Source organism: Monomorium pharaonis, chromosome 2 (genome assembly GCF_013373865.1).
Source record: "Monomorium pharaonis isolate MP-MQ-018 chromosome 2, ASM1337386v2, whole genome shotgun sequence".
Classification (NCBI taxonomy): Eukaryota; Metazoa; Arthropoda; class Insecta; order Hymenoptera; family Formicidae; genus Monomorium; species Monomorium pharaonis.
In genome coordinates this window covers 27459615-27485220 of record NC_050468.1, presented here as the reverse complement: position 1 = coordinate 27485220, position 25606 = coordinate 27459615, and the positions used below count along the sequence as shown (strand labels likewise).

The window sequence follows — 25606 nt, the reverse complement described above, 5'->3', positions numbered from 1 at the left end:
AAAGCGACAATAATATTAATAACGTCTCCTTTTTAGAATGGAATGCAATTTTTAATTTAATTAATCTGTCATGAATTCTTTATAATATTCAAGTAATTAGTTGTTGATAGAATTTTTTATTTTAATTAATTTCTTATAAATTCCTAATAATAAATTCGTGAAATTACTTAGGTACTCTGGTAGAAATTTAGTGCAGCTTTTGATTGGTTATTGAACAGTTTTATTGATCTTTGTCTAGTAACTGAATAGCAAACTGTCTAAGACAGATACCAATCAAGATGTAACGCTTTTCTCACAATTATTGTATAGAAAAACTGTATAAATATCCGAACTCAGTTACTCAAATGTAAAAGTATCTCTTAACCTTTTAACCTCTTAATCTCTTTTGACATTTTTTGTGACAGAATTACATACTTGAAGTTATTCACAAATTAAAATAAAAAATTAGGTCAGTTTCTAGGCAGTATTTTTATATATAATGAGAAATCAGTAATACTAGTAACGGATTAAGTAGTCAATTAAACTGTATGAGTTTCTATCAGGGTAGTTACATATTTAAATGAAAATCTTCCATTAAATATTTATACATAGTAGAAAATATTTTGTATTTGTTAAATTTTTGTGTTGAATTTCTAACATATCTAAGTGTTAATTTAACATAATGTGATTATGTTATTTAAATATTTAATATGTATTGGGTTGATATTCAACATTTTTTTACGTAAAAACAACACAATTGGTAAATTGTGGATAAACAAACAAATAAAATAAAAAGAATGTTGTTTTAAAATTTAACATAGATTTTAAGATTAATGAATGTCCATGTCGACATATTATAAATGTTAATTTCACTAAAGGAAGATGTGTTTCCACACATTCTGTTTCCAAATTCTATCGAAGTGTTACATTTTTCGTGTTAATTTTTTACATAATATTTGTAATTTTTTAATATACCCCATCTAAGACATGCGATATATAATTTAAATAAATTTAACACAAATTTTCCAAGTGTAGATATAATGTCACAAGGTGAAAATTAGGTACAAATTAGGTGTGCAGCATGTTCTAACTAAGACAACGGATTTCTGAGCCGAACATGGAACTCTGGATCGGTTCCAATCTTGACTTCGCGTTTAACAAAAGATTATGTAGATTAATCTACGAAATTAGTTGAAATCGTTCGGATTTATTGCCATGATAAATCGAAAGGATTAGCCAAAGTGATGCGTAACAGATACGTTTAACGAGACTTGTTCGCGCAATAATTTACCCGATGGAGAGAAAGAGAAAGGGGAGATACATTTGGCACGATTTATCAAGATACATCTAATCTCGACAATAATTCGCATCTTTCCGCCCGGCGTACATTTCCCTCGAGACATGCGGGGAGGGGAAGGGGCGGGGGGGGGCCGCTGTTTCCACGAGAAATGGATCGCGCGGAGTCGAGTTAAATATTCATTACGCGGTAAAAAATGAACTCGGGGGAGGCCGCCGGCAGTCGTCACCATCAGCGGAGTAACAACGGCGCAAAACTCTCGGACGAGCGCCGAGTAATTAACAACGCCGCGCTATCGCGGTCGGCGGGTTTTCATTAGCGAGCTACGTGTTTCCGCGTCGCGTCGCGCACGTGGCGCGAATATTATTGCCGCGGACGACGATATTACGCTCGCGTGTCTCCTCCTCTCCTCCGTTATCGCGGCGATGCAGGGGGGCCACACGGTGCTCGGCGATAACTTTCCGCCGTGTGTCCCTTTAATCGCGCCGATGGCGACCGTTCATCACCGCGCCGAGAGCTTCTCTTCTCGTTGCGCGCCGCCGATGACAATATAAATGCGTGCGCGCGTGCAATGTGTACACGTACATTTATACCGATACCACACACCGTTTCGCCCGTCGTCCGTTTGCGTGCATCACCGCGAAAATCCGCGGTGGCCGACACACCGCAGATCCGTTCTCGAGATATGCGATGCCGCCTGTTCACGATTCTAATCGCCGCATTCCGGGGGCTTTTCGCATTTTCCGTGACCACGCAACGGGGGCTTACGGGTGTTTCGCTTAAAGCGGGTTTAGGTGGGTTTTACACCCTACGTACATGCACGTACGAGCACGCGGTGATCGATAAAGGGTGAAGAAAGAGAGGGTCCGGAGAGAGTCGATGTTGAACGCTCTACTTATTATCACGTAGTGTTGACAGCCATTTCCTCTTATTATGATTGAGAAAAATATCGTACAGTATATTAATCTATTGGTTGGACTGCCGGGATGATTTAGACATCATTATATTCTCTCGTGTGTAAAAGTTTGGACGCCGTTACTCATTTTCAGGCTGAATATAATGCGCTTTTTATAAATATTACAGTCAGCTAAATTCGTAGTGTTGAATTACAACTAAACTAAATAATTTTTAATTATTCCTATAGGTTGCTTCTATTTAATATGTCGTTAATTTAATTAAAATATTTAACTAATGGAATCAAACAATGTAATTTAAAAAGTTAATTTATTTTTCGCAGTAAATTATTTACATAATAATTTTTAAGCTTGAATATCCAAAGCAATAATAAATATATAAATAGGAGTTTAAAACGAGCTAGATTTGGGTCTGATATGTAAAAATATAATTTATTCAATATAAATGAAAAGAACAATGTATCATTTATATTGAATGATTTATATTTTTACATATTAAACCTAAATCTAGCTTGTTCTAAACCTCTATTTATACATTAAATTATTTACAGTTTTTTCGGAAAAACAGGGATTAAAGATGCTTCTGAGCATCGATATTTCAAGACTAACAAAATTGTCGGCGTACAGTTAATATAAGCTAAGAATATTAAATTAATAGAAAAGTCATATTTAGCATCAAGATCCGCAGTAGAGTGAAATAGGCAATCTTAACACTTTATGTTTAAGAAACTAAATTTAAGTTAAATTTAATTTATTTATTAATTACACACACGCTAATATTGACGTTGCTTATTTTGAAAGTAAGCATTCATCACAGAAATGAGTTGATTAGATAAAGTTATCAACTATACGTTTTGTATTAAAATAATAAATTTCGACACACATTTAAAATTTAAAAATAATAAAATATTATTTAACCCAAGGAATAATTTAAACTTGATCTTATACAGAATAGAATTTAATTCAATGATTCATATGTATATGTAGAAATATTAAATAAAAAAAAACTAAAAAAATAATAGTAAGAAATAAATTTCTTCATAATCTGAATATGGCGGTTTGATTAAAAATTATTAAAATTGTATTAACATTTTTATTCGAAGAATTCTAGGATATTGATTATCAAAGATTTACGACGATTGTGAAGTTAATATTGAAAAATCTATATAAGACTTCTTAAGATATGTCTTACAATCTTTTATTTTGTTATAGATTAGCTAAGATTATAACATTTGCATTAAAATTTGTCGTATCTATAATAGTTTCTGTATAGTGTGTGTGTAAATGAGATATTCATTATTCTCTAGTAAATATTTCATCATGTACATTAGCGTTGTTACGCGCACAGATAATGCGCATTAACAATGAATCATATTCATATTGACACGATATTCATAAATGCGATTATTTCGTCGTCATAAAGTTTTGCAGGGCCGCGTACCTGCAGCGCACTTTAAACACGCTTGATCACGTCCTGCGGATATTTGCTGTAGCGTGAAAGCCCGTTATGTCGCGAAATCAATAGAATTTTGCTGGTAAATACGATGTCCTACAAAGCAATACTTGCTTTGTTCGACATTGCTGCCGGCACAAGCTCGTAATGTATCAACCAAATCAGTTCAGCATTAGATTATTTTGTGAACTCATAAGTAGTTCTTTTTATTTCACATTTTCTCTTACTAATTCTAATTCACTTGTTAATTTGTATTATTTTAAGTTTTGTAATTTCTACGTTATCTCATATAGAAATGTTATTTTAGATTATACGTTTGAGAAAGATTACTCCTTTTATAGTAAATGTTAATTAAATAGATACATTAAATTATTTATTATTTAGTGCAATTATCTGTCAAAATTGTTACACAACAACAAACTCACATTTGAATATCATTTTACATTAGATCATAATTATCATTACTGAATATTTTAACCCTCTCATACTTAAATAGCAGAGCCTAGTTATAGAAGTTATAAGAAAAGTTATACAAAAAAACAAAATGGAAATATGTGTGAATAAAATTAATAGAATTTATTTTTTTAATATTTATTCATATTTTTTGAGAAATAGAGTAACATTTATAACGATATATAATAAAATCTATCTCTATTTTAATATTTTTTATTGAGTAGAAGATTAAATATATCAAAATTGACATCTATTTACATTTAGTTTTAAAATCAATTTTAAGCTTTATGTGGCCAAAAAAGACAAAATTTATCCATATTTGCAATATTCTATAATCATAATAGTTTTAAAATATATTGCATGATAATTGCATTTAATTACACGTAATATAAATGTTTTAAACAGTGTTATCACATATGAAAATAATATAACAGTATAAACATGATAAAAAAGTGAAAAGAATTTAATTATAAAAAATTAAATTTTATAAGTGATTTAATATAAAAATATGATAAATAATAACAAAATAACTTCAAAATTTTAATTAATTAGTTACTATGATTATAATCAAGCTAGTTTATCTCGATAGTTATAATATTTATATTAATTTTCTAAATTAATGCGTATATGTAAGAATTGTTGAACAATTTTTTTTTACACTTGCAAAAGTAATGCAAAATAAGTCCAAACACGAACTATCCAACCTATCGCGTACAGACAATTAATATAATAATTGAAAAAATGAAGAGTAAAGAAATTGTTTCAATATAAAATCTGTATCACAATTCTTGGATACAACGCCAAAGTATCTGTCGCGTGACAAATTGACGCGGAAGGGCAAAGGGAAGCCGATACTTGTCTATCGCTATTTGTCACCTGCCGAATGACGGGTACGACGGTTTTGCATAATCGGATGGGCGCTCTCGCGCGACCGTAGGCTTCGCGCGATCAAAATAATTCCACGCGTCGCGGTTTGTAAATAACCGCGTCCTATTGTATCGTGCTCCCCAATATGCACGCGCATTCCCACGGATAACACGTGTGGGAGACGAACGTGGTTCGTGAATACAGTCAATCACGGCAATTTGCATCTCTCCTGTCTGCCGCGCGCGTTCCCTCGGATCCTCCCTACCTTCATTTCCTCCTCCACCCCCGCCGCGTCTCTGCTCACCGTGTGTTCTCATCTCCATTATCTCTATCGGCTTGTCAAACCTCGTGCCTTTGGCGCAAATCACGTCTGATTGAGATTTCGGGCCGGAATCGTGAATAGAACTTGATTTATCCCTACGCACGCGCGTCGGCACGGCGTGGCGTGCCTAAGGGATGGATCTCTCGTCCGCATTGCATAATCCAGACGCGTAATCAAACCACCTGGTGCTCGGAAGATCTTTGATAAGTGAGGAAACAAGCGGTATCTTCATCGGTAATTTTTGGCAAACTGCTGCTTTGCATTACCATATCTTCGTAACACTCTGCCGTTTAATAAGATTGTCGGTGTTTCGCGATCACTGAAACCCTTTTTAATCAATTCCGTGCGCCTCTAAGCGTCCCAGTACCCCTTCCGATTTTTTTCTGTCAGGCGTCTTTGTTCATAAAAACCGACGCTGCTTCGCGAAACGCTAAAATAAAGTTTCGCGGGGAGAAATTTACGCGGCGTAATAAATTCGCGAAGTTCATTCTGACGATGTTTATCGCTTCCATTACTTTCAGCGCCAGCCGAAATGGCCCCTGCAACTGGGGGGAGGGGGAGGAGGCGACGTATCGTGATGCATCGGGTGCGATGATAGCGTAGAAAAATATTACTGTAATAAATTATTTAGAGTAAACCGGAGGATCGACACGCGATATCGATGTTCCCAGCGTCGGCAAAAAGAATCGATTGCTCTGGGAATTAAATTTGCCCCTATATTTAATTCATATACACATATAAATGTTCGTATAAAAACTGACTGATTAAGTATCAATTGGAATCGAGTGGAAAAAGATGAGATCAATTCGAAATGTATGATATCCGCAACTATAATTGCACAGTAAAATAATTATAATCAGGAATATTATTTTTATAATAATTATTACATAGTAATTACTATAATATAGGTAATAATAACCAAATGCTCAGTGATTGTTTGATACAACTTGGTACAACTTACTATATTAAAATCTTCATTTTCGTTATGGCACTCATCTCACATAAGTTGTATAGACTAATATATTATGATTATGAGAACTTTAATATAGTTCAGACTATAATTTATATTAGTGAATAATTATAAAATTATGACGGGCTCTAAAAATAATTATAAATTATAGTGCTATTATGGTTACTGCTATTTTTTTTCTTGGTCTAGCAGCTTTTTTACCTTCTCATATTTGTTGTGTTATTACGTTGTTTAACTAAGCTCTCATCAAAGTCAGATAAATTACTCAATAATCGCTAAATGAACCCTGAGCGAGAAGTAAAAAGTTCCTGTATTACGATCTTCGACGTATATACGATACGAGGGACCGTTATTGATTGCCGATTTACGGCGGCGGGCGAGAAAAGCGAGTTACTCTTTGCTCTCGCGCCGGCGATGCTCGGGGAGAAGAAAGGTTTCCCCAAGTACTTAGGGCTAGCTATAACACCGCAGACACATTGCACGTCCGGCGCACCGGTGCACCGCAGCCGTTTTCGTTTTAATTCAAGTACACGGCTGGCATTAGCACTCCGTGGAAAAAGGCGCGCGCCTGGCGGTATGCAGCGGTCGTTCGTCTCGCACACGTGTGCAACGGGCTGACAGTTTAACTGTGCGACTGGCGAGGTGAAGTCCAGAACCTTACTGTGCGTGGACCTCCGTGCGTGTGTCCAGAAAAATATTGTCTGCGCATCGTGAAAAGCGAGAAACGAAAGAGAGAGAAAGAGAGAGAGAGGATTGCTTTTAGCTGCCTGTCTTTCGTGCCGACTTCGTTCGCAGTTTTATTTGACCGAGATGCAATAAATGATCCTGCAACGTGATCGTGGTGCGCGTACACGTGGCTTCTCTCTGTGATAAATCTTTTTGGATTAGTCTGAAAAGAGAAAATTGGACGCGAGAAAGTTTAAATTGCGATGAAAACGAGATAAGTAAATAAAAATAACGTTTCTCTTTTGGGAATAATTAATGAATAATATAATTTCATCAATATATAGATGATATTAATAATGTTTGTGATAAGAGGAGTCTCTTAGGCGTATTAATTATTTTATTCATAATATTGTGATTTTTGTGTGTGGGTGTGTAATAATGGTGATTTAATTGAATAAATTTTAATAATAGTAAATTATAAATATTATATATGTACTCTCTAAATTTCTTAAAGTGAAAATACTGCCACTATAATTTTTTGAGTGATTATCCACTCCAATAAAAGTTAAAAATTTATTAGAGTGAATTCTAATTTTTAATGAGTGAAAAATCACTCGAAATTGAGTGAAAAATTACTCGAAAAATTGTAGTGGCAGTATTTTCACTCTAAGAAATTTAGAGAGTATATACATATTAAAATAAAATAATTATAATGATATATATAAATTGAAGACCTTTATAGTAATGAATTAAACATTTTGTTAAATCGGAAAAAATAGTCTATTTAAAGTTAAAGTGATGGAGAAAATACATTTATTTGCATATTGCTATAAAAACTCTTATATTTTAGTACACTGAAAAAAAAGTAATATATCCAATAAAATATGTAGTTGTGGGCTGCCAACTACAGATATACTCAATACAATAATATATGCTATTGCAGTATCAACATTGTACTTGCATTAACAGTAAATATTGTTGCTATTGGATGCTATATTACTTTTTTTTCTGTGTACATATGTCGAAAGAGTACTTTACAGATTGTAAATGATGATTAGAAGTTTTATTATGAGCAGAATTTCTTTGCATTAGATGGTTACATTACTGAGTGATGGAAGGAATATAAATCACTGCATAAATATGTGTTACTAGATATCTAGCGGTAATTTGTTAAATCGTTTCCTGGGAAGCAGAGGGCTCTATCACTCGTCCATTTCCACTAATATCACACAGTCTGGTTATGTTGTGGGTTAGCTTATTGTTGCAGTAAGGTCTTTAATTAATAAAGTATTTTAGAAATAATATATATTATTCAAGAAAAAAATTAATTAAATTCATAAAATTATTTTTTATCAAAACTCATGATTTTGTTTTTAGTTTGTAATAGAATAAGAATAATATACACATATATTCTGTGGAACGTTGATTTTTTAAAGTTTAACGAGACAAATGGAAGGCGAAAAGTCACTTCATATATAACTTAAAACATAAAAGTTTTCAAAGAGATTTAAAGTTTGCTAGATTGTCAAGCCATAATCGGTGAAAAAACTTCAATAAGATTTTAATCCTATTCGTCAATGTGATATTTAATCTCACGGAAAGAGACATGTGCATATTATATTTCGAAAGCAAATATGTAATGAGAAAAACGTTCTCTCATAAATATTTCAATATTTTATCTCTAGATCAAATATACCTCGATGATACGAAGCAGTTAACAGAGAAATAGGATATTGTAATTACAAAATATGTAGCTTTTGAATGATAAAATGATTTTTAACTCCTTTGAAAATATGCCATTATCAAGGCATATTTTCAGAATTTCGGTATAGTTGATAGTTCTATCGTTTTTCTTAAAGAATTTTTAATATTGATACGTTTTAAAAAAATATACAAAAAAAATAAAAATTTTAAAAATATGTGCTGAATATATACTTTACATTTTTGTTATAAAAATTAACTTTTTTATTGCAATTAAAATTTAGTTAAAAAACCGTTTAATTTTCGAAAAAGAAAATTGAATGTGAAATACATAAAAGATTAAATTTAGTTAGAATCGGTTTGAGTTCCAATACTTCTCGATAAAACTTTTGAGATGTTATTGAAAAGTTTTAAGAAAAAAACGTTCAGTTTTTTTCTATAAAAAAAAAACTTTCCAGAAATTTTTAAGTTTCTACATGTCTTTAAAATTTACTTCAATCTTACTGATTTCTTACAAGTAAAAGCAAAAGGAATAAAAAAGAGAAGTAATGAAATACACATGGGACTAAATAATGAGATTAAGGAAAATCAAAATGATTTTTTTGATCCTCCAACATTAAAGTGTAATTGTTTCTCATTGCAGAAGTCGAGGAGCGCTTCAGCGGAAAGGCGCGCGGCGGTAAACTAGCGCGTCGTGCGCGCTCCTTCAAGGAGGACTTTCTGGAAAAGCTCTCCCACATGCGTTCTCCTGGTAGCGGCAGCGGCGGCGGTGGCGGCGGAGGCAGCGGGGCGGCCACGAGGGCCGCTTCGCCCTCGTCACCGCGTACGCCGCGGGACAAGAACGCCTCGGGCACCAACGACTCCGGCACCACTCTGGATAAGAATCCCCTACGCGACCTGCACATCCACGTACGGCAGGTGCAGCTGGCACTGCTCCACTTTCGGGATGTCGTATCCAAAAAGAAGCTCGAGATGCTGCCCGGGAACGGCACGATCGTCCTTGATACCGTTACCACGATACATAACGCATTGAAATCCTACCTGCTCTACGATAACAGGTGATTCCGATTACGAAATAGTCTTATTATCTAATTGATTTATAAGATATTCATAAGTAATCGATTTAATTTTAGGGTATGAAAGAAATACTGGAATAACATTTACATAAATCAGTACTTACACTGTTTATTTCATTTTACTTATTTTACTTATTTTAAAAATATTCTCAATATCGAATAATCAGAATGCAAGAGAGATTTAATTATAAACGCCGTAGCTTCATAATAATAAAAAAAGAATTTAGATTTCAATTGCAGCACACACAAGGGAGATTTATGCACACACACTTTCTTGATCTTACATTTTCGTATTCTTACAGCTCCACGCTGGGATCTGCCACGAATCAAGTGTACCAAGCGTTAGCGCAATTGCTGAAACTCTGTGACGATGTATTGCTGCATGGTGATCAATCTTCTGCTTTGGACACCGAAAACGTGACGCACGTTATTGGATTGGTTGAGGAAGCGGTGAAAAATCTAGTAGCTCTGGCGCATGAGAAAATCGCTAACAAGCAGAAACCTCCATCTACTACAAATAGTAACAGGTAATCAACAGTAATATTGAATGAAACTATGCAGGATATCTCTAAATAGTGAGAAAGATTCTATGCTATTAAAAAGAAAAATAATATCTAATATAATAAAGTAAATAATATAATAATATGAAATATAATATAAAATATCTAATTATAACATTAAACGTATATGAAACTTTGGTTTGATATTTAATATAATGAGACCAGAAAATTATATGAATAATTAAATTTTATATATATATATATATATATATATATATATATATATATATATATATATATATATATTACGTTACATATGAAATGCTTCCACGAACATTGTACAATATGTATTAATGTTACAATTGAATGAATAATCTTTCGGAATATTTTATAAAGAGATTGTATAATTCGAGGGTGAATTATGAGTGATATTGATATAAAATTTACTCAAAATAAACAAAGTCCAATAACGCGTATTACAAATTATAGAACTTCCGGGTATGGATCGGAACTAACACAAAGAAATTCTCTACCGGATATACCATTGACACCAAGAGAACGGCAGATCTTGGAACAAACGGCAGCGAGTAGTAGCTTGGTTCGCAGCTCGCATAGCTCCGAGTCGATTTTACGGGATTCTAGTCCACCTCCGAAACCACCGCTGCCCGACAGGTAACACTCGTTTCGATATAAGAAGGAGAATAATAAATCACTTGTTTAAGTTGAACGTAGACACGCTCGATCCCTTGTAGAACAAATGTATGTTTGTCGGAGGAAAACAGCTCTTCTGGCACACCTCCTCCGTTACCACCGAAGAGAAGAACGAGGACCCAACAACTTCTCGACGAATCGGACGGTCTTCTGGCATCTAGTCTTGATAGGGTATCTCTCCGAAGTCGATCCCCAGAAGATTCGTCATCTCTTCTGAGCGCGTCGGCCGGTAGTTTGGATTCAGCTCTGAATCATTCCCGAGACGAGGACGAGATTCGAGCTATAATGGGACCAAATGACGAATCTTTAAATGATAGTATGGACCTAAGTCTCATGGCTACTATTCAAGGTAACATTCCCGCAATGCGTATTGAAAAGTTTATTTGTAATAGTGTTGTTTGAACGTTTTTCACATTGAAATTTTATTTTTAATAGAAATTTTGTTTGAATATAATTTTGTAAATATAATTTTTATCGTTAAAAAATAATTTTTTTACGTAATAAAATCATATTAAAAATTAAAAAGCACTTTTGAATGCATTATTGAATGCGTATTATTAATGTGATGTTATTATTACCTATTGAATTGTAACGTTTCACGATTATATTATATTATTTAGTTTCTATTTCAACGGATAATGTGTATGTCTGAAATGACACTCTAATGAGAGGATTGTTGTAAATACATTTCCATATGTGTAAGATGAATGGTCCATGGTCGACATTAATTCAGCATATTAGTTTGGTATTCTATTTACCTTGGTTTAATAGAATCACTAATCTGTCACCAAACAGTTTATAATTGAACGTTTGTTTGAGCTGTACAAATGAGTTTCTATTGTCCGCGATTAAAATTAAATATTTTAATAATACTAAAAAAAAGAAATCCGTAATTATTATGGATCCGCAATTTTCTCTTGCTTTTAATACCACAGCCATTAATAAGTATGTGAAGTATATAAAGCTAAGTATAAACTAGGAAGGTATTTCAAGAGTTTTGTATAATGTTGGATACATAGCATACTTATAGTGGCTTATAGTGAGATAATTAATTTTCACGCCATTTTTATAAAATAAAAACTATTATTAGTATTTCTTGAGAAGAGTGTATTATTACTGTCACTCCTATTTTTAATATTAAATTGAATTTGCCTGTATTTATTTTTTTTTTTATTTGTCACGATATGTGATATTAGATGCAGGTTTTTATATTGCAAAGTAATGTATATTCTGTATTATTATAGGCATGCAAGTTAATGGTACTTCAAACTGTAATTGCTGGGACAGTTCAGAAAATAATATACCAAGTACTATGTTGTTAGGCCAACAAACACCTCAAGAAATGCTTAATCCATTCACTGGTGTGTAATTCTTTTACTGTAAGAATAAATAATTTAATTATGGAGAAGATTAATCAATAATATCGATCGATTAAAATTACATGTTATAATTAAGGTATTTTATAACAAATTAACAAAAACATTTATGAACATTTACCATTTTATTTACATTTATTTACCATTTTATTTAAGTTATGTAATTCTTTTATTTATTTCAATTATTTCCAATTAATTTCCAATAACTATTTCCTATTAATAAACATTAGAAAAGAAAAGAAAAAATGCGAGGCTAAAATTACGCAAGAATTCTGGAAATAGTTAGTGGAACAAGTTGTGTGGGTGGTATCGACCTTCCAGCCGCGTGAATAAACAGTATCTTGTAGATCTTCGCCCAAAGCACAACGCGGTTAAGCAAAGTTTTATTCTTTTCTTTTTCACATTATATCCTTGTGTGTTACCGTAGATACCTTATAAAATGTCACGTAGATCTGAATTTAGTTGGAAGAATGTTAAAATGTTTTTTCGTAAGAAAATTTTTACTAGTTTTGTGCATGTTTTAACGAATTTTTTTGCTTTAGATGACTCTGAATATCTTAAGTTCAAATTTTATTTTGTTTTAGGTATAGAAGGAAAGATGGAACGTTTGTCTACTCAAACACAGGAATCAGGCTTTGTTTCTATGCACTCTCAACGAAGCTCATCCCAAAGTTATACCGCATCCAGCATGACATCTAAGAGATCGTCGCAGCAGAGCAGCATTAGTTATAATTCCCAATCGTTTAGTGCACAACAACAATCGTTTTCGCAGACCAAATTATCCTCGGACAGTAACGGCTCTATTTTTACACAGAAAACGATGAGTAGTTCCAAAAGTACTATTAGCACGACTAACGCGTCTGGAAATGGGGACCCAGTATTATTAGAGAAATTGGTAAATGTGGGTGTTGTTACATTTTACGTTTTGTTTTATTTTTACTTTTATTTATTTTGCATTCTATTTTTTATATAATTTAATTGTTCGATGTATCTGTGACGTGTGTAGGAAATGGAATCCGTAGCTACATCCGATTCTAACGAAGCGCCTCCAGCATTGCCAGAGAAGCGGTTCAAACGAAGAAAAGAACGACAACCGTCGCAGTATGATAATGTACCAGAAAATGAGCATTTATCCACATGCACTTTACACACTAGTAACGGAGATAATCCGGATGCCAACAAACCACCCCCTCTGCCTCTAAAGAAACGACACAGTAAGTAATCTTTTTAATATATTACTAATTATGCACTAACTATTAATAACGGCAATGATGTAAAGAAAACCAGCAGAGTATTTAATAACATTGATGGTGCTTTACCTTAACTGTCAATTTGAAAACACGGATTTTGAGAAATACCACGTTAATGAATACTTCTCGTAAACTAGTGTAATTATCTTGCAAAATAATTATAACATTTTTTTATATTTAATTTTAATAATACAATCTATCAAAAAACAAATAATATTAAATAAAATAAATAAATAAATAGACATTCCAAACTACTTTTTAATAGTAGATTAAAACTGATGCAATGTGTTTTGTATCCCCCAGTGTTCCAATCAGTGGCATATTCTGGTAAGTGGGATCCTGCCCACATAATTCAACTATTCCCCCAGCAAACACTTTCACGCTAAGTTAATATCCTATGTTACACATATATTTATATCAGATTTTAATTCCAGGCTTACCTTACGGCATGTTTACTGTTATTCTATATTTTTATCTTTTTATCTCTGATATTTTTAGAATATGACATTGTTTGATATTCAGTTTGAAGTTTTATTAATAATTGCAGCTTATTCTCGTGGCTTAGTTTTAATTTGCATCATAGATAAAATTAAAAGTTTTAACTAAAAGTTTTAGTTATGATGCTGAATATTTTACTACTTGAAAAATGTGTTCTTTTATTTATGTTAATATGATTTAAAATGGATATCATATTTATTATATATCTGTAAATGTATTTATCATATATAATGGTTAATACTATTTATTTAATGCAATTTTCACATTTGATTTATTTATATTTAAAATTGTATTATAAAACATAAAAAATTTGAATATGTAACGACATTTGTATTATGTAATTTAGAAACACATGCCGACATATCTTTATTTTATGTTTAAAATATAAAAAATCTATGTATTTTTACATTTTATTAACACAAATGAATGAAAGCAGTCTTTATGTGAGCGTTATAATCTTTTTCTAATTAATTTGACCTTTCTTACTAATAGTCAGTTAATAATTGCTTCGTCAGTTGTGGAACAGTATTAAGCTTAGTTTCCGTCCTTCCATCGAGACAGACGAACTTAAAGCTAAAGAATGTAGTGATTACTAAAGAATGTACTAGATACTAAAAAATATAAATTGTTAATATGTAGCCTTCTTAATTTATACAACACTTTCAATTAAGCCTACAATTACTAGAGCACTTGTTCCCATTGCAATAGCACAAGTTGCCAAAGTATAATATCACAGCAATACGTAAAATGTTGTTTAAAAGTTTTAAACTTCACTCTTACTCTAGTGAGTTTAACTTTTTCATTTTTATACACGTGGCTTATCAAAATAACAACTACACAGAATTTGCTTATGCAATAATGTTTTCATGCGATCCTTATACACACACATCATGCGTTTTAATATTTTATTGCAATACGCATCGTGCTTGTATTCATCAACTGTATTATATGCCATTTAAAAAGTTAGTTTTTAAACAGAATAATTCAAAATAACAACAATTAGTTTGACTAATGAAATTCATGTTAATCCATTCATTTGCACATATTTCAGTTATGGCGTACATGGAGATGTTCGGTAACTGCTCCCACAGTAATAATGATTTTATCTCTGGTCTTGGTACTCGTCATTCTGTGGCAGCTTACAATTCGATGCAAGCGGAATGGCAGCAGCACGAGATGTCCCTTACCACAACCCAATCGTGTTCCTTTATGGCGCATACTGTGACTGCTTTACACGATAGCTCAAGGTATTATTATATAAGTAATACATTTTTTGTTATCTTTATTTGCCTTAACTATATTTATAATAGTAAAACTTTTTTTATATTAAACTTTGGTGAATAATATATTGTTAAAAAAGAAAATAAAATATACGATACGAGTATTAAATCGTAATGAGAATTGAGACTTCTTGTCGCCAGTAATAAAGAATAAGAGAATGCTTATCGTCGATAACAATTGATAAAATTTTGGCTAGTTGTTGTCGACGATAAGCATTCTCTTATATAAAATTGTTTTTTTTTTTCTAGCCTTTCTGTGACTACGACACCGAGCTCAGTAGAGACGATAAATAATTCTAGTCTGCCCCCGGCATTACCACCAAAGAGATCTCGTTCCATTAAGTCAAACATTACACCTCCACCAATATCACCAAAACCCACCATTAGCATGCAGAGTATTCATAACTCGGATCCTCTCGTGACATCGACGCCTCTAAAGTCAGAGGAACCATACATACACGAAAAGAAAGATGTTACACCTTCCACTCCAGTAAAATTGGTAAACATTAATGTTATAATTTTGTTATTATATTATTACTTTAGAATCAATCAACAATTATTAAGTATCAATACGATTGTAATTTTTTTCCAGAATAATAATGTCATTATGGACACAGTATTACCATCGTCTAGACCTGCTAGTAATGCACTTTCTTCCATATCAGTTGATGAAAATACTCTTGAACTAAGGGATATCGATCAAGATGATAGTATTTTAGATGAATTAGATATTAGCAAATATTTAGTATTTAAAAAGCCCGATGAAGAAGGTCCAGATATACGTGGTGGACATCCAGATGCATTATTAATCCACGCGACGAAAGCAAATAAACACGGTATATACTTTTTAAAAATTTATTTAAAGCTTTAAGAGTTACAAATGTAAAGTATATACAATTTTAATAAGTAATTTAATTTTTTAGAAATTAGAATAACTTTGAATATACTTATTACATAATTTATTTTTTTATGCTGCATAGATGAAAAGGAATCAGGTAATTAATAAAATATTTAAAATATAATATTTATTATTAGAAAAATGATTAATGTTAATAATGACAACTATATAAAGATAAATGAAAATTAAATTTTAATAAAAACAATATGATTTTTACAGATTTTCTGTACCAAGAAGCGTTTTTAACGACATATAGAACCTTCATCCAACCATTAGAATTAATTCGTAAACTACATAGACGTCATCAACGTTTTTCATGTTCTCCAGATGTTGTCAAACAAAGAGCCGCGCGTGAAGCATTTTCTTTACTTGTTAGAGTCGTTAGTGATTTAACGTAAGTAGTAATTGTTATTTTTAATTAGGCTCTTATATTTGTAAACTTTTATTACGATTTATAATTTAATTGTTTTACAGAATATCTGATCTTGATGATATTCTTCTGCAAACTTTAATGGAATTTGTACAGCAATTAGTGTGCAGCGGAGATCTCACTATGGCCAAAGCGTTACGAGTTAAAATTTTAGAAAAGCACACTATGAAGCAATTACAAGCAGCACAACCAATTCTCTCGTCTCTAAGTGTAACAACGAAACAAGCTTCTTTATTAGATTTTAAAAGCGAACAGATTGCGGAACAAATGACACTCCTTGACGCCGATTTATTTATGAAAATAGAAATTCCGGAAGTATTGATTTGGGCGCAGGAGCAGAACGAAGAGAGAAGTCCGAATCTCACAAGATTTACTGAACACTTTAATAAAATGTCGTACTGGGCACGATCTAGGATATTAGAACACCGATTGGAAAATGAGGCGAAAGATAGAGAGAAATATGTTGTAAAGTTCATCAAAATAATGAAGCATCTTAGGAAAATTAATAATTTTAACAGCTATCTTGCATTATTATCTGCATTGGATAGTGCACCCATTAGGAGACTCGAATGGCAAAAGCACATTACGGAAGGTCTCAAGGAATATTGTGCTCTCATTGATAGCTCTAGCAGCTTCCGAGCTTATAGGCAAGCTTTAGCAGAAACACAACCGCCATGTATTCCTTACATGTAAGAATATAAGTATTAAATTTGTTGTTGCTTCCAAATACAAAATTTTATATTATATTCTACTTTCGGAAACGTATGTATATTTTCCTGTTTTAGCGGACTTGTTTTACAAGATCTTACGTTTGTGCATATTGGAAATAGCGATTTATTACCAGATGGCACTATAAATTTTTCCAAACGATGGCAACAATTTAATATTGTTGAAAATATGAAAAGATTTAAGAAAGGGTAAGTATTAATTTTTTTCCTCCACGAAATCTTAATCATTTTTACTTATATTATGATTATTATTTTACAGCACATACTCTTTTAAGAAACACGAACGCATTATGACGTTTTTCAACAACTTCAGTGATTTCCTCTGTGAGGAGGCTATGTGGCAAATTTCCGAAAGCATTAAGCCACGCGGTGGCAAGAAAGCACAACCGCAAAACTAGAATATACCTAACCCTTTCACTGCCTGCGTCTCGAAAGGCTGAAACAGTGAATTAGGAAGTTTATATTTATAGGTATATACTTTTTGCGGAAAAAAACAAGAAAAATTCTACAACGCTCTAAGAGCGGTGAAAGGGTTAGCAAGTCTATCCCGATTCGACAGCCTCTGTGAGGTTGTGTCTTATATTATTAAGCGTCATGAAAATTTTAGTATGCAAAAATGGTAAACTCCATATTTAACACATTCATTATAACACATTATTTCATTTAAAGTAATTACATTTGCGAGCATCAATCAGAGATCAAAATACCAAAACTCACTTTGACTAAAGAAAATTTGTGTGGGTAAACTCGATATTCAAAAGCATTTTAAAGAGTCTTTCTGTTTGTTACAAACCAATATACGTATTTGCTATGAAAATACGCAATTTCTAGACTTAACTACATGCTGTAACGACGTTTATCATAATATTAATGAAAAAAACCCCAATCTTCAACTATTCTAGATACATTTAAGAACAATTTTTATTTATTTGCCTTTGCTAGCGAATTGTATAAAGTACTAAGTGTTCTTTTTTTCCTTTTTAATTTATTTAGATGTATGTAAACGTCCATTTCTAGCTTTATGTAGGTAAGCAAATTTTCGAGCGTCAACAGAACACTGTTGATTACACAAGGATGAACACCAATTACGTTGATTAATGTAGGGCCATTGTAGTCTCGTGTTTGCGCTCTGCTACGCGCGTATCGGGACACATGGTACGACTGAGCGCAACTGTTACATATACTATTGTATATGATGATAGAGAAAACATTTTTTGTTGGCAACTTGTTAATAGGTCTCAGAGCTTTCAGCTTTTAATCACATGACTAACGATTAGGTAAATTTAATCTGAATTATATAACAAAAGACAAATTAAATTCAAGTTTGATTTAACTCGATAACTTGCAGTTATAGGCAGTTTTTTAAATTAAAACTAATTTCTTCAAGATCGAATGCTAACTCTTACATGATACATTCCGTAGGTTAAAGAGAAAAATCGGATTCATTTTATCGCTGTTGAAAATATTCTCTTGTGTACTTCTTTCTAATTTTTAACATGTACCGATACAGCTTTTATTAGTTTTAGATATAAAAAGGTTGCCATATAATAATAATTTAGCAGTTTGCGTGCCTCTGTCTTAAAGAATGAATCTTAAAGTGAATGACTATACTTCTTTACTTTTTTTGGCTTATTATTTGGTGAAATTATTACGATTATTTTGTAATAATAGCCAATTTATTGATTCTCAAACTTCATCCTTGATGTGCATACGCACATATACGTGTATAATATCAACATTTGTAATACGTAGTAATACCTACAGCAACAAAAAGGGCCTAAGCATTTAATTAACAATTGATGTTCTAGTACAAAACACGGGTAATAATAATCCATATAAATTAATTGCCAGGATAAATACGCGAAATTTTAAACAAGTAGTTACAAAGCTGCCATATACGTATAAAAGTGTGGGTTGAATTCTATAATGGGTTGAATTCTGTAAAGTAAACTTTTGCCCACAGACTTAGATAGAAAGGTATAATCTGATTTTTGTTATCCTTGACAATTATTGTAATTACACTGATTTGATATTTATGGCAACTGCGTATAGAGAGAAAAAAATTTTCTTGATTGAAAAACTAATGTGATAAAATTGGCTAATATGTATGTAAGCGAAATTGTATATAATGTTCTGTTTATTTATATTACTTATTGACAATGTAAAATCATCATTTGTAGAATCTTTTGGAGAAATAGTTAGATACACTCATGATATGTAATACATATGTAGTAGCGATAGTACATATATATTAGTGTTACTTCTGTATCATTGTTTTTGATTCACACACCATACGCGAATGAATGCAAGTGTGCGTCTTATTTGTTTTGTCCATTCTAGCTAATGTCAAATGCTTCATTTGACGTAGGAAGAGTAAGCAGAGATCTATTAACGCTGTAAATAATTTAATTGTATGCATAATTGAATTTATGCGCATGTATCTAGCCATTATATAATTGTAAATGTACAGTGTATTGCATTGAGTTAGTAATTCTTAAGTTGGTCGAGAATCATTGTGATGTCACGTTAGGTTTGCACGTAGCGCACATGTATGATTTTTAAAAATATTATCCTTATTCAATTGTGAATTAAGCGATGAGCGATTGTAAACGATTTATATTTTATTTACTTTCTTTTTATCGATTAGATTATTTTTCTTTGAGGCAGCTATATTTTTACATGTAGACTTTTAATCATATCTTTATCTTCCGATGTTGATATATAATTAATGTTTATATTTTGTATGATATTTTTGGAAATTCTGGCGATAGTCGAAGACCCTTTGCAAGACCATTGTATGTACTGGAATTGTATCATAATTTCTATAACGCGCGAATATTTTGTTAGACTATTAGCAGAATTTTCCCTTTGCATATTACATACGAATATATAAGTAAATACATAATTTTAAGTATTATACTACCAAAATACGAGTGAGATGATCCATTGATTGTGCAACGAAGAACTTAGACTCGATTTACCGATTTAGATAGGCAATTAAACTGCTTTGCGAATAGGAAAAAAAATTGAGTTGCTAAGAAGACGGAAAAACAATTGCTGCAATTGCTTCTTGCGCTCGATACACAACTATAAAACTAGGATAGGCGATAATGTAATTGTTATTCTTCTTTTTCTATCATTTGCTGAATGTCTTTTAGCTTCAGAGGAACAGTCTGTAACGGAAATGGACTCTAAAGAGCAATCGCTGTTAACTTTAAAGTTACAATCGAATATGTGTAATTTATTGCATATATACTCGGACTCTAAGGCGAGGCTTATTTGCAAACACTCGAAAATCCAATCGTACAATATTTATTGCATTGTGTATATATACATATGTGTTATTAATCTAGTCTAATAATACGAAACAAACTGCGTTGTCAATATTTAAACGTACACTTCTCAGCGTTCGAAGTTCTAAAAGGAAAAATAAGTTTTTCCATATCGGAAAACGGGCTTGCGTCGGAATTACTAGGCCCATCCTCCCGTTGCACATGGGCTTCCCCTTTTCCTTCGGTTGGGCGTGAATTCTTCGCGTGGCCGAAACTCGCGAATGCAATTGAATCAAATAACTCTCGCCGAACAAATGGATCATTAACGTTTTTCTGCGTGTACCGTCGAAGTGGAAGGCGATAGAACGAGGAACTCGCCGCAAACCGTCGCGGAAAGAGAACACGGTATCCGGACGGTCGATTTTGTCGATCGTCGCAGGGAGCTCATACTCGCTGTGGTATTCCGCGTCGGTTTTGGGCCGGTCTTCGTCCATAGCGAATACCGAATAAGTAAACCGAAACAAGTAATAATCGCTATCGATGTGTTTTATCAAGTCCTTCGTCGAAAGATTACATGTATGTAACTTTGCACTCGAGTAGATCTCACGGTAAATATTTAGAAAGTATCACGCATACTTAGGAGTACGCATTGACGCTTCTCCTTGATTTACATTTCGTATTTATTACCGCAGCGACAAAGATGACATATCCATAAAATGCTACTTATAGGACGGTAAATATTAGAGAAGAAAGAAAAATGTGTATTAAGATACTGTCTGAAATAATATAACTTTAATGCTCCAGAAATTGATTTAGTTGCTTACGCCATGTAATCGCAAGCACGACTATAATTGTAATATACATTTTTTTTCTAGTATACACACATACACACACATATATACATAGAATGTTTCAAAAATAGATGGCTAAATTTTGAAGCATATTCACCACGAGATTGAAAAAAAGAAAAACATAAAAATTAAAAAATGCTTTCTTTTGCGAGTTATAAGCCTTTTTTTATTAATAGCATTTCTTGATAATATTTATATCCTTCGATGGATTGGCAAATTGGGACCAATTACACAGTTTGCACATTCTCCCGTTTTTAATCCTTTGGATTTTTATTTATAGAAACATGTCAAGTTTTTCGCTTGTGATGCTCGTGTTGCTATTATGAAATGTTTTTCGAAATCTTATTACAACTTGGTATGATAACATTTGCAGTATTCTGAAAAATTTTAATGATAGTTCATTAAATGAAGCATTACTGCGAAAAAGTCATTTTTAACAATTTTTTTGTCGTAAATAAAAAATATTTATAATTTGGAAAGCAGAGAAGATGGCAAATCACTCTAATTATTGTTCCTTCAGCATATATATAAATCTAAAATAAGAAGGTTCCTAGTCTCTCAAAGCCTCTGAAAAGGCTCGTTGTGCGAGTTACATAATCACAGGGGTCACAGGACAACCTTATGATTAAAGATAGGGAGATCTCACATAATTTATCTCATAGTTTAGAAAGGTATTGTCCTGTATTCACATGACTTTTTTCCATTTTTACTATAAAGAGAAAATTAAAATACGTTCTTAAAACTCTTAGGCATCTATTTTTAAAACGTTATACATACAGACGTACACGCAGAGTACAGAAAAAAATAAAACACGTGCATTTCAAATAAATTGTTAATCTCATTGAGTTTTAGTTAAAAATAGCTAATTGTAATCTGAAAATTGGCTTTTTCAAGGCGCGTACAATCCAGCGGAGGATACATGGAGGACACAGATCTGAGTTTGCGTTTTAATATTCTAGTATTATAACAATAGTCAATAAAAAATTAGCAATTCAACCTGAACATAAAAAGAGAAACGAAAGAGAAAGTATAGCGGTATAAAAATTGATATTTCGATCGCTCATGTTTTTGAATATAAGCAATATCTCGCTGCATTTAACATCAATCAAATCTCTTCAGGGTTCTGTGTCATACAGCTACTTTGCATAATCGTTAGGCGACGATGGGACTGTAACTTTTGGAATTTATAAAAATGCACATCGTATGTACATCGCGATACAAGGATTCCATTCGCGACAAGTTCCCTCGATCGCTTCCCGATCGACAATGATCTTGAATCTTTATAAACTCGTGATACGCGTATATTCAATATCGTATATCTGTCAGAAAGAAGCATGCAGGCCGTACTTTTTAGACTGTTTAGACGTCGAGAGGAAGGCGAGTACGTGGCGACGGATCACTATTCAATATTTTACGGAATATATGTATCTCATTCTCGTAGGGATTTACGAAAAACTGTGCACACCATAACGAGGTATACAATTATCAAGGAAAAAGAAAAAAAAACGAAAGCGGACAATTGATTGAAGCATATCATTTGTAAGTAACGTGATATTACTAAGTGTTATCGCGACGTCCCTCTTGACTTTTACGCTGTAACGATAATGTGGGAGGTTTTAACCGAGGCACACGGGCGAAATGTGTATATCGTGCTCACACGCGTTTTCATCGTACGACTTTATTCCGTAGCCTATCGTCATATTTTTCTATCTGTATTTTTAGTACGATCATACACGAACGTGTATGCGCGCGTCACGGTACAACGGATAAAATTTGTATCGGGCGATCTTTTCATGTCGATGCAATTAATGTTTAATCTCCTTCGTGAAACTTATATATCTATACGCGCGGATATATTTTTCCTTTTTCCTTTGTATTACGGACAATTTGTATGCGTAAAGTTTTGGGTCAAATGTTACTGCTTTCTTTGTAATGAATGTACGAAGAAGTGAAATAAAAATGTGTTAGTCGATGGTACTTCACGGTATTTTTCGTATTCAATCGCGTTTCGGTTATTTTTAATAGAAATAAAAAATTAGTGAATTAAGAATTGATCTCTTCGTGATGATCTATCTAATGTTACCTTTTCGAAAAATAATAGTCATGATAGTAGTATATTAAGGATATTAAATTTTTTAACATTTTTTAAGTATTATTTAATTAATAAATAAATTCTTAATTGCAAATGTGGACTTTATTACAGAAAATATCAATTTTTTTATATTTTTTAATTATTTTATATTTACTAAACATTTTTTTATAAAATTGAAATTAAATTGGAGTTTATGGATTAATTAATCTTGGTAATATCATAATTAAGTTGTTATTATTATTAATAGTTAGCAATTTATTGCTTTTATATACAGATCGAAGACTATAATACAAATAGAGAAAGAAATTGAGAAACTGAAGTTACAACAAATGTTGAAAATTTCCAATATTGCAGAAACATTGTAACTATGAGGCATATGTCGTAATATAAATACTATTCATATTACAACTGTTACATTATATATTATATTGGACACTGTTGTATCTTTCATATAAATCTATTCTTTTTACTCATCCTACTTTCCCGAATCTGCTGGCTCAAATGAATAATGCACTACACCTTTCTGGGGAAACTGCTGTGCCATCTAAAACATAATTTACATTGGTAAAGCACTAAAATATTTATCAACCACTGATTTGTAACCATTGACATTGAAAAATGCTGTTTAGAGTACTGACCCTCGGTCGCATTGTTTTGTAAGGTTCACACAAGTAAGTGAGTGCACCTAACCCAAGTATGGTTGCTATAAATATTGCTGTTGCCACAGGCGGATCAATTTTATACTTATAGCCATAACTATAACGATCCTCGCCCATAATTTCAAACTGGTCATGTAGCTAAAACGGAGAAAACACAAGAACACTTGAGAATATGATAAATAAATTATAGTCTGTCTAATAAAAGTGTAGACACCATTATTTGCAAGGTTTTTATGAAAATTAAAAAAATTATATTTTAAAATATATTCAATATATATAGCCTATTTCTCATTGCCTAACATTATTTAAATTGTTATTGTTATTTATTATAGCTTAATAATCATTATAATCTGAGCATATTTTTGCCTAACCAATTTGCCAATATATTTGAGAAAAGTGACATTTCCACACTTAAAATGGTATAGATATATTTTTTTTGTTTCAAAACTCCCATAAATCTTGCAGATATGTACACTCTTGTGAGATTGACTACAGCTTTCGAATTTTCTCATACATGTAAACTCACCGTTTCGTGATAATTTTTCCTGTACTCTGGGATGTCATACGGATAGTACGGGTCTTTAGCGGCTGGTCCTATCATGGGCAGTTTCGGATAATCGCCAAGATATTTATTTTCACTTTCAGGATAAGGCTGATACTCCTTTGGGTGCAAATGGTACTTCTCGGCGATCTTGTCGTGATCCTTTTTCGAGTATTCTTTCGGCTCCCAGAGGTAGTTCCATGGTAACGCTAATGACAAGTGGTATGGAATACTCTATCAGTTTCATTCTCGCTACACGATTATCACAAATAAATTGTTTAACAATCCCTTCAATTTTCCACACGTTTTTACACGTGTGATTTTTCCGATCTTCATCGAGGTTTATTCTATTTTACATTATGTACTATGTATATGATAAAATAATAATATAATTATATAATAACCAGCAGTCCTAACCTCATCACATGGTGCACGGCGGAGCAGCGGTTTTATTTACGTACAAAACGCGAACGAATTGAAACAGATGTGCACCTTACTTACGTTTGTCGGAGGAACATCTCGCTGTAGTGTATAAACATGCTTTGTTTCTCAACAACTGGATTGACAGCTCGCCGAGCTTTCTCGTTAGAGCCATCTCGTCTGATCTCGTCGCTCTGTTGTGTTCAGTTATGTTCTCTTCATGCATTGAGCTGCACTGCAGTGCACATGTTCTGCACTTAAAAAGAGACCAGACACATACAAAAAGAGTTATATAATTAGACATAAAAAACAATATTAAATATAATAATAATTATCTCTGTCTCTTACATAAAAAGAGAAAAAAAGAAAGATGAAAGACAAAATATAAAATTTTACAGTTTG

The 25606-nt window shown here is 32.5% G+C and overlaps 2 protein-coding genes across 12 annotated transcripts in view; one reads left to right on the top strand and one right to left on the bottom strand.

The window, feature by feature from the left end:
* Positions 1-23469, top strand: part of LOC105836735 (guanine nucleotide-releasing factor 2) — an 80901-nt gene extending 57432 nt beyond the window's left edge. For 5 of the 11 annotated variants that reach the window (XM_012680982.3, XM_012680976.3, XM_012680975.3 and 2 more), the window contains 16 exons: positions 9266-9680; positions 10001-10225; positions 10688-10870; positions 10951-11258; positions 12154-12270; positions 12870-13186; positions 13292-13499; positions 13839-13862; positions 15085-15280; positions 15563-15812; positions 15906-16149; positions 16294-16308; positions 16431-16605; positions 16686-17330; positions 17427-17558; positions 17629-23469. In XM_012680982.3, the coding sequence (XP_012536436.1) occupies positions 9266-9680; positions 10001-10225; positions 10688-10870; positions 10951-11258; positions 12154-12270; positions 12870-13186; positions 13292-13499; positions 13839-13862; positions 15085-15280; positions 15563-15812; positions 15906-16149; positions 16294-16308; positions 16431-16605; positions 16686-17330; positions 17427-17558; positions 17629-17767 (3593 nt within the window). In that variant the 3' untranslated portion in view covers positions 17768-23469. The remainder of the gene's footprint in view (positions 1-9265; positions 9681-10000; positions 10226-10687; positions 10871-10950; positions 11259-12153; positions 12271-12869; positions 13187-13291; positions 13500-13838; positions 13863-15084; positions 15281-15562; positions 15813-15905; positions 16150-16293; positions 16309-16430; positions 16606-16685; positions 17331-17426; positions 17559-17628) is intronic. The other 6 variants (XM_012680980.3, XM_012680977.3, XM_012680981.3 and 3 more) reach the window with 6 other exon arrangements.
* A 332-nt stretch (positions 23470-23801) lies between these two features.
* LOC105836730 (NADH dehydrogenase [ubiquinone] 1 beta subcomplex subunit 8, mitochondrial) lies at positions 23802-25445 on the bottom strand. The gene is made up of 4 exons (XM_012680967.3): positions 25286-25445; positions 24770-24993; positions 24223-24381; positions 23802-24128 (listed from the first exon to the last, which is right to left on the bottom strand). Exons 1-4 carry the CDS (start codon positions 25428-25430, stop codon positions 24060-24062), a joined length of 597 nt encoding a protein of 198 aa, XP_012536421.2. The 5' UTR covers positions 25431-25445; the 3' UTR covers positions 23802-24059.
* Positions 25446-25606: the final 161 nt, after the last annotated feature.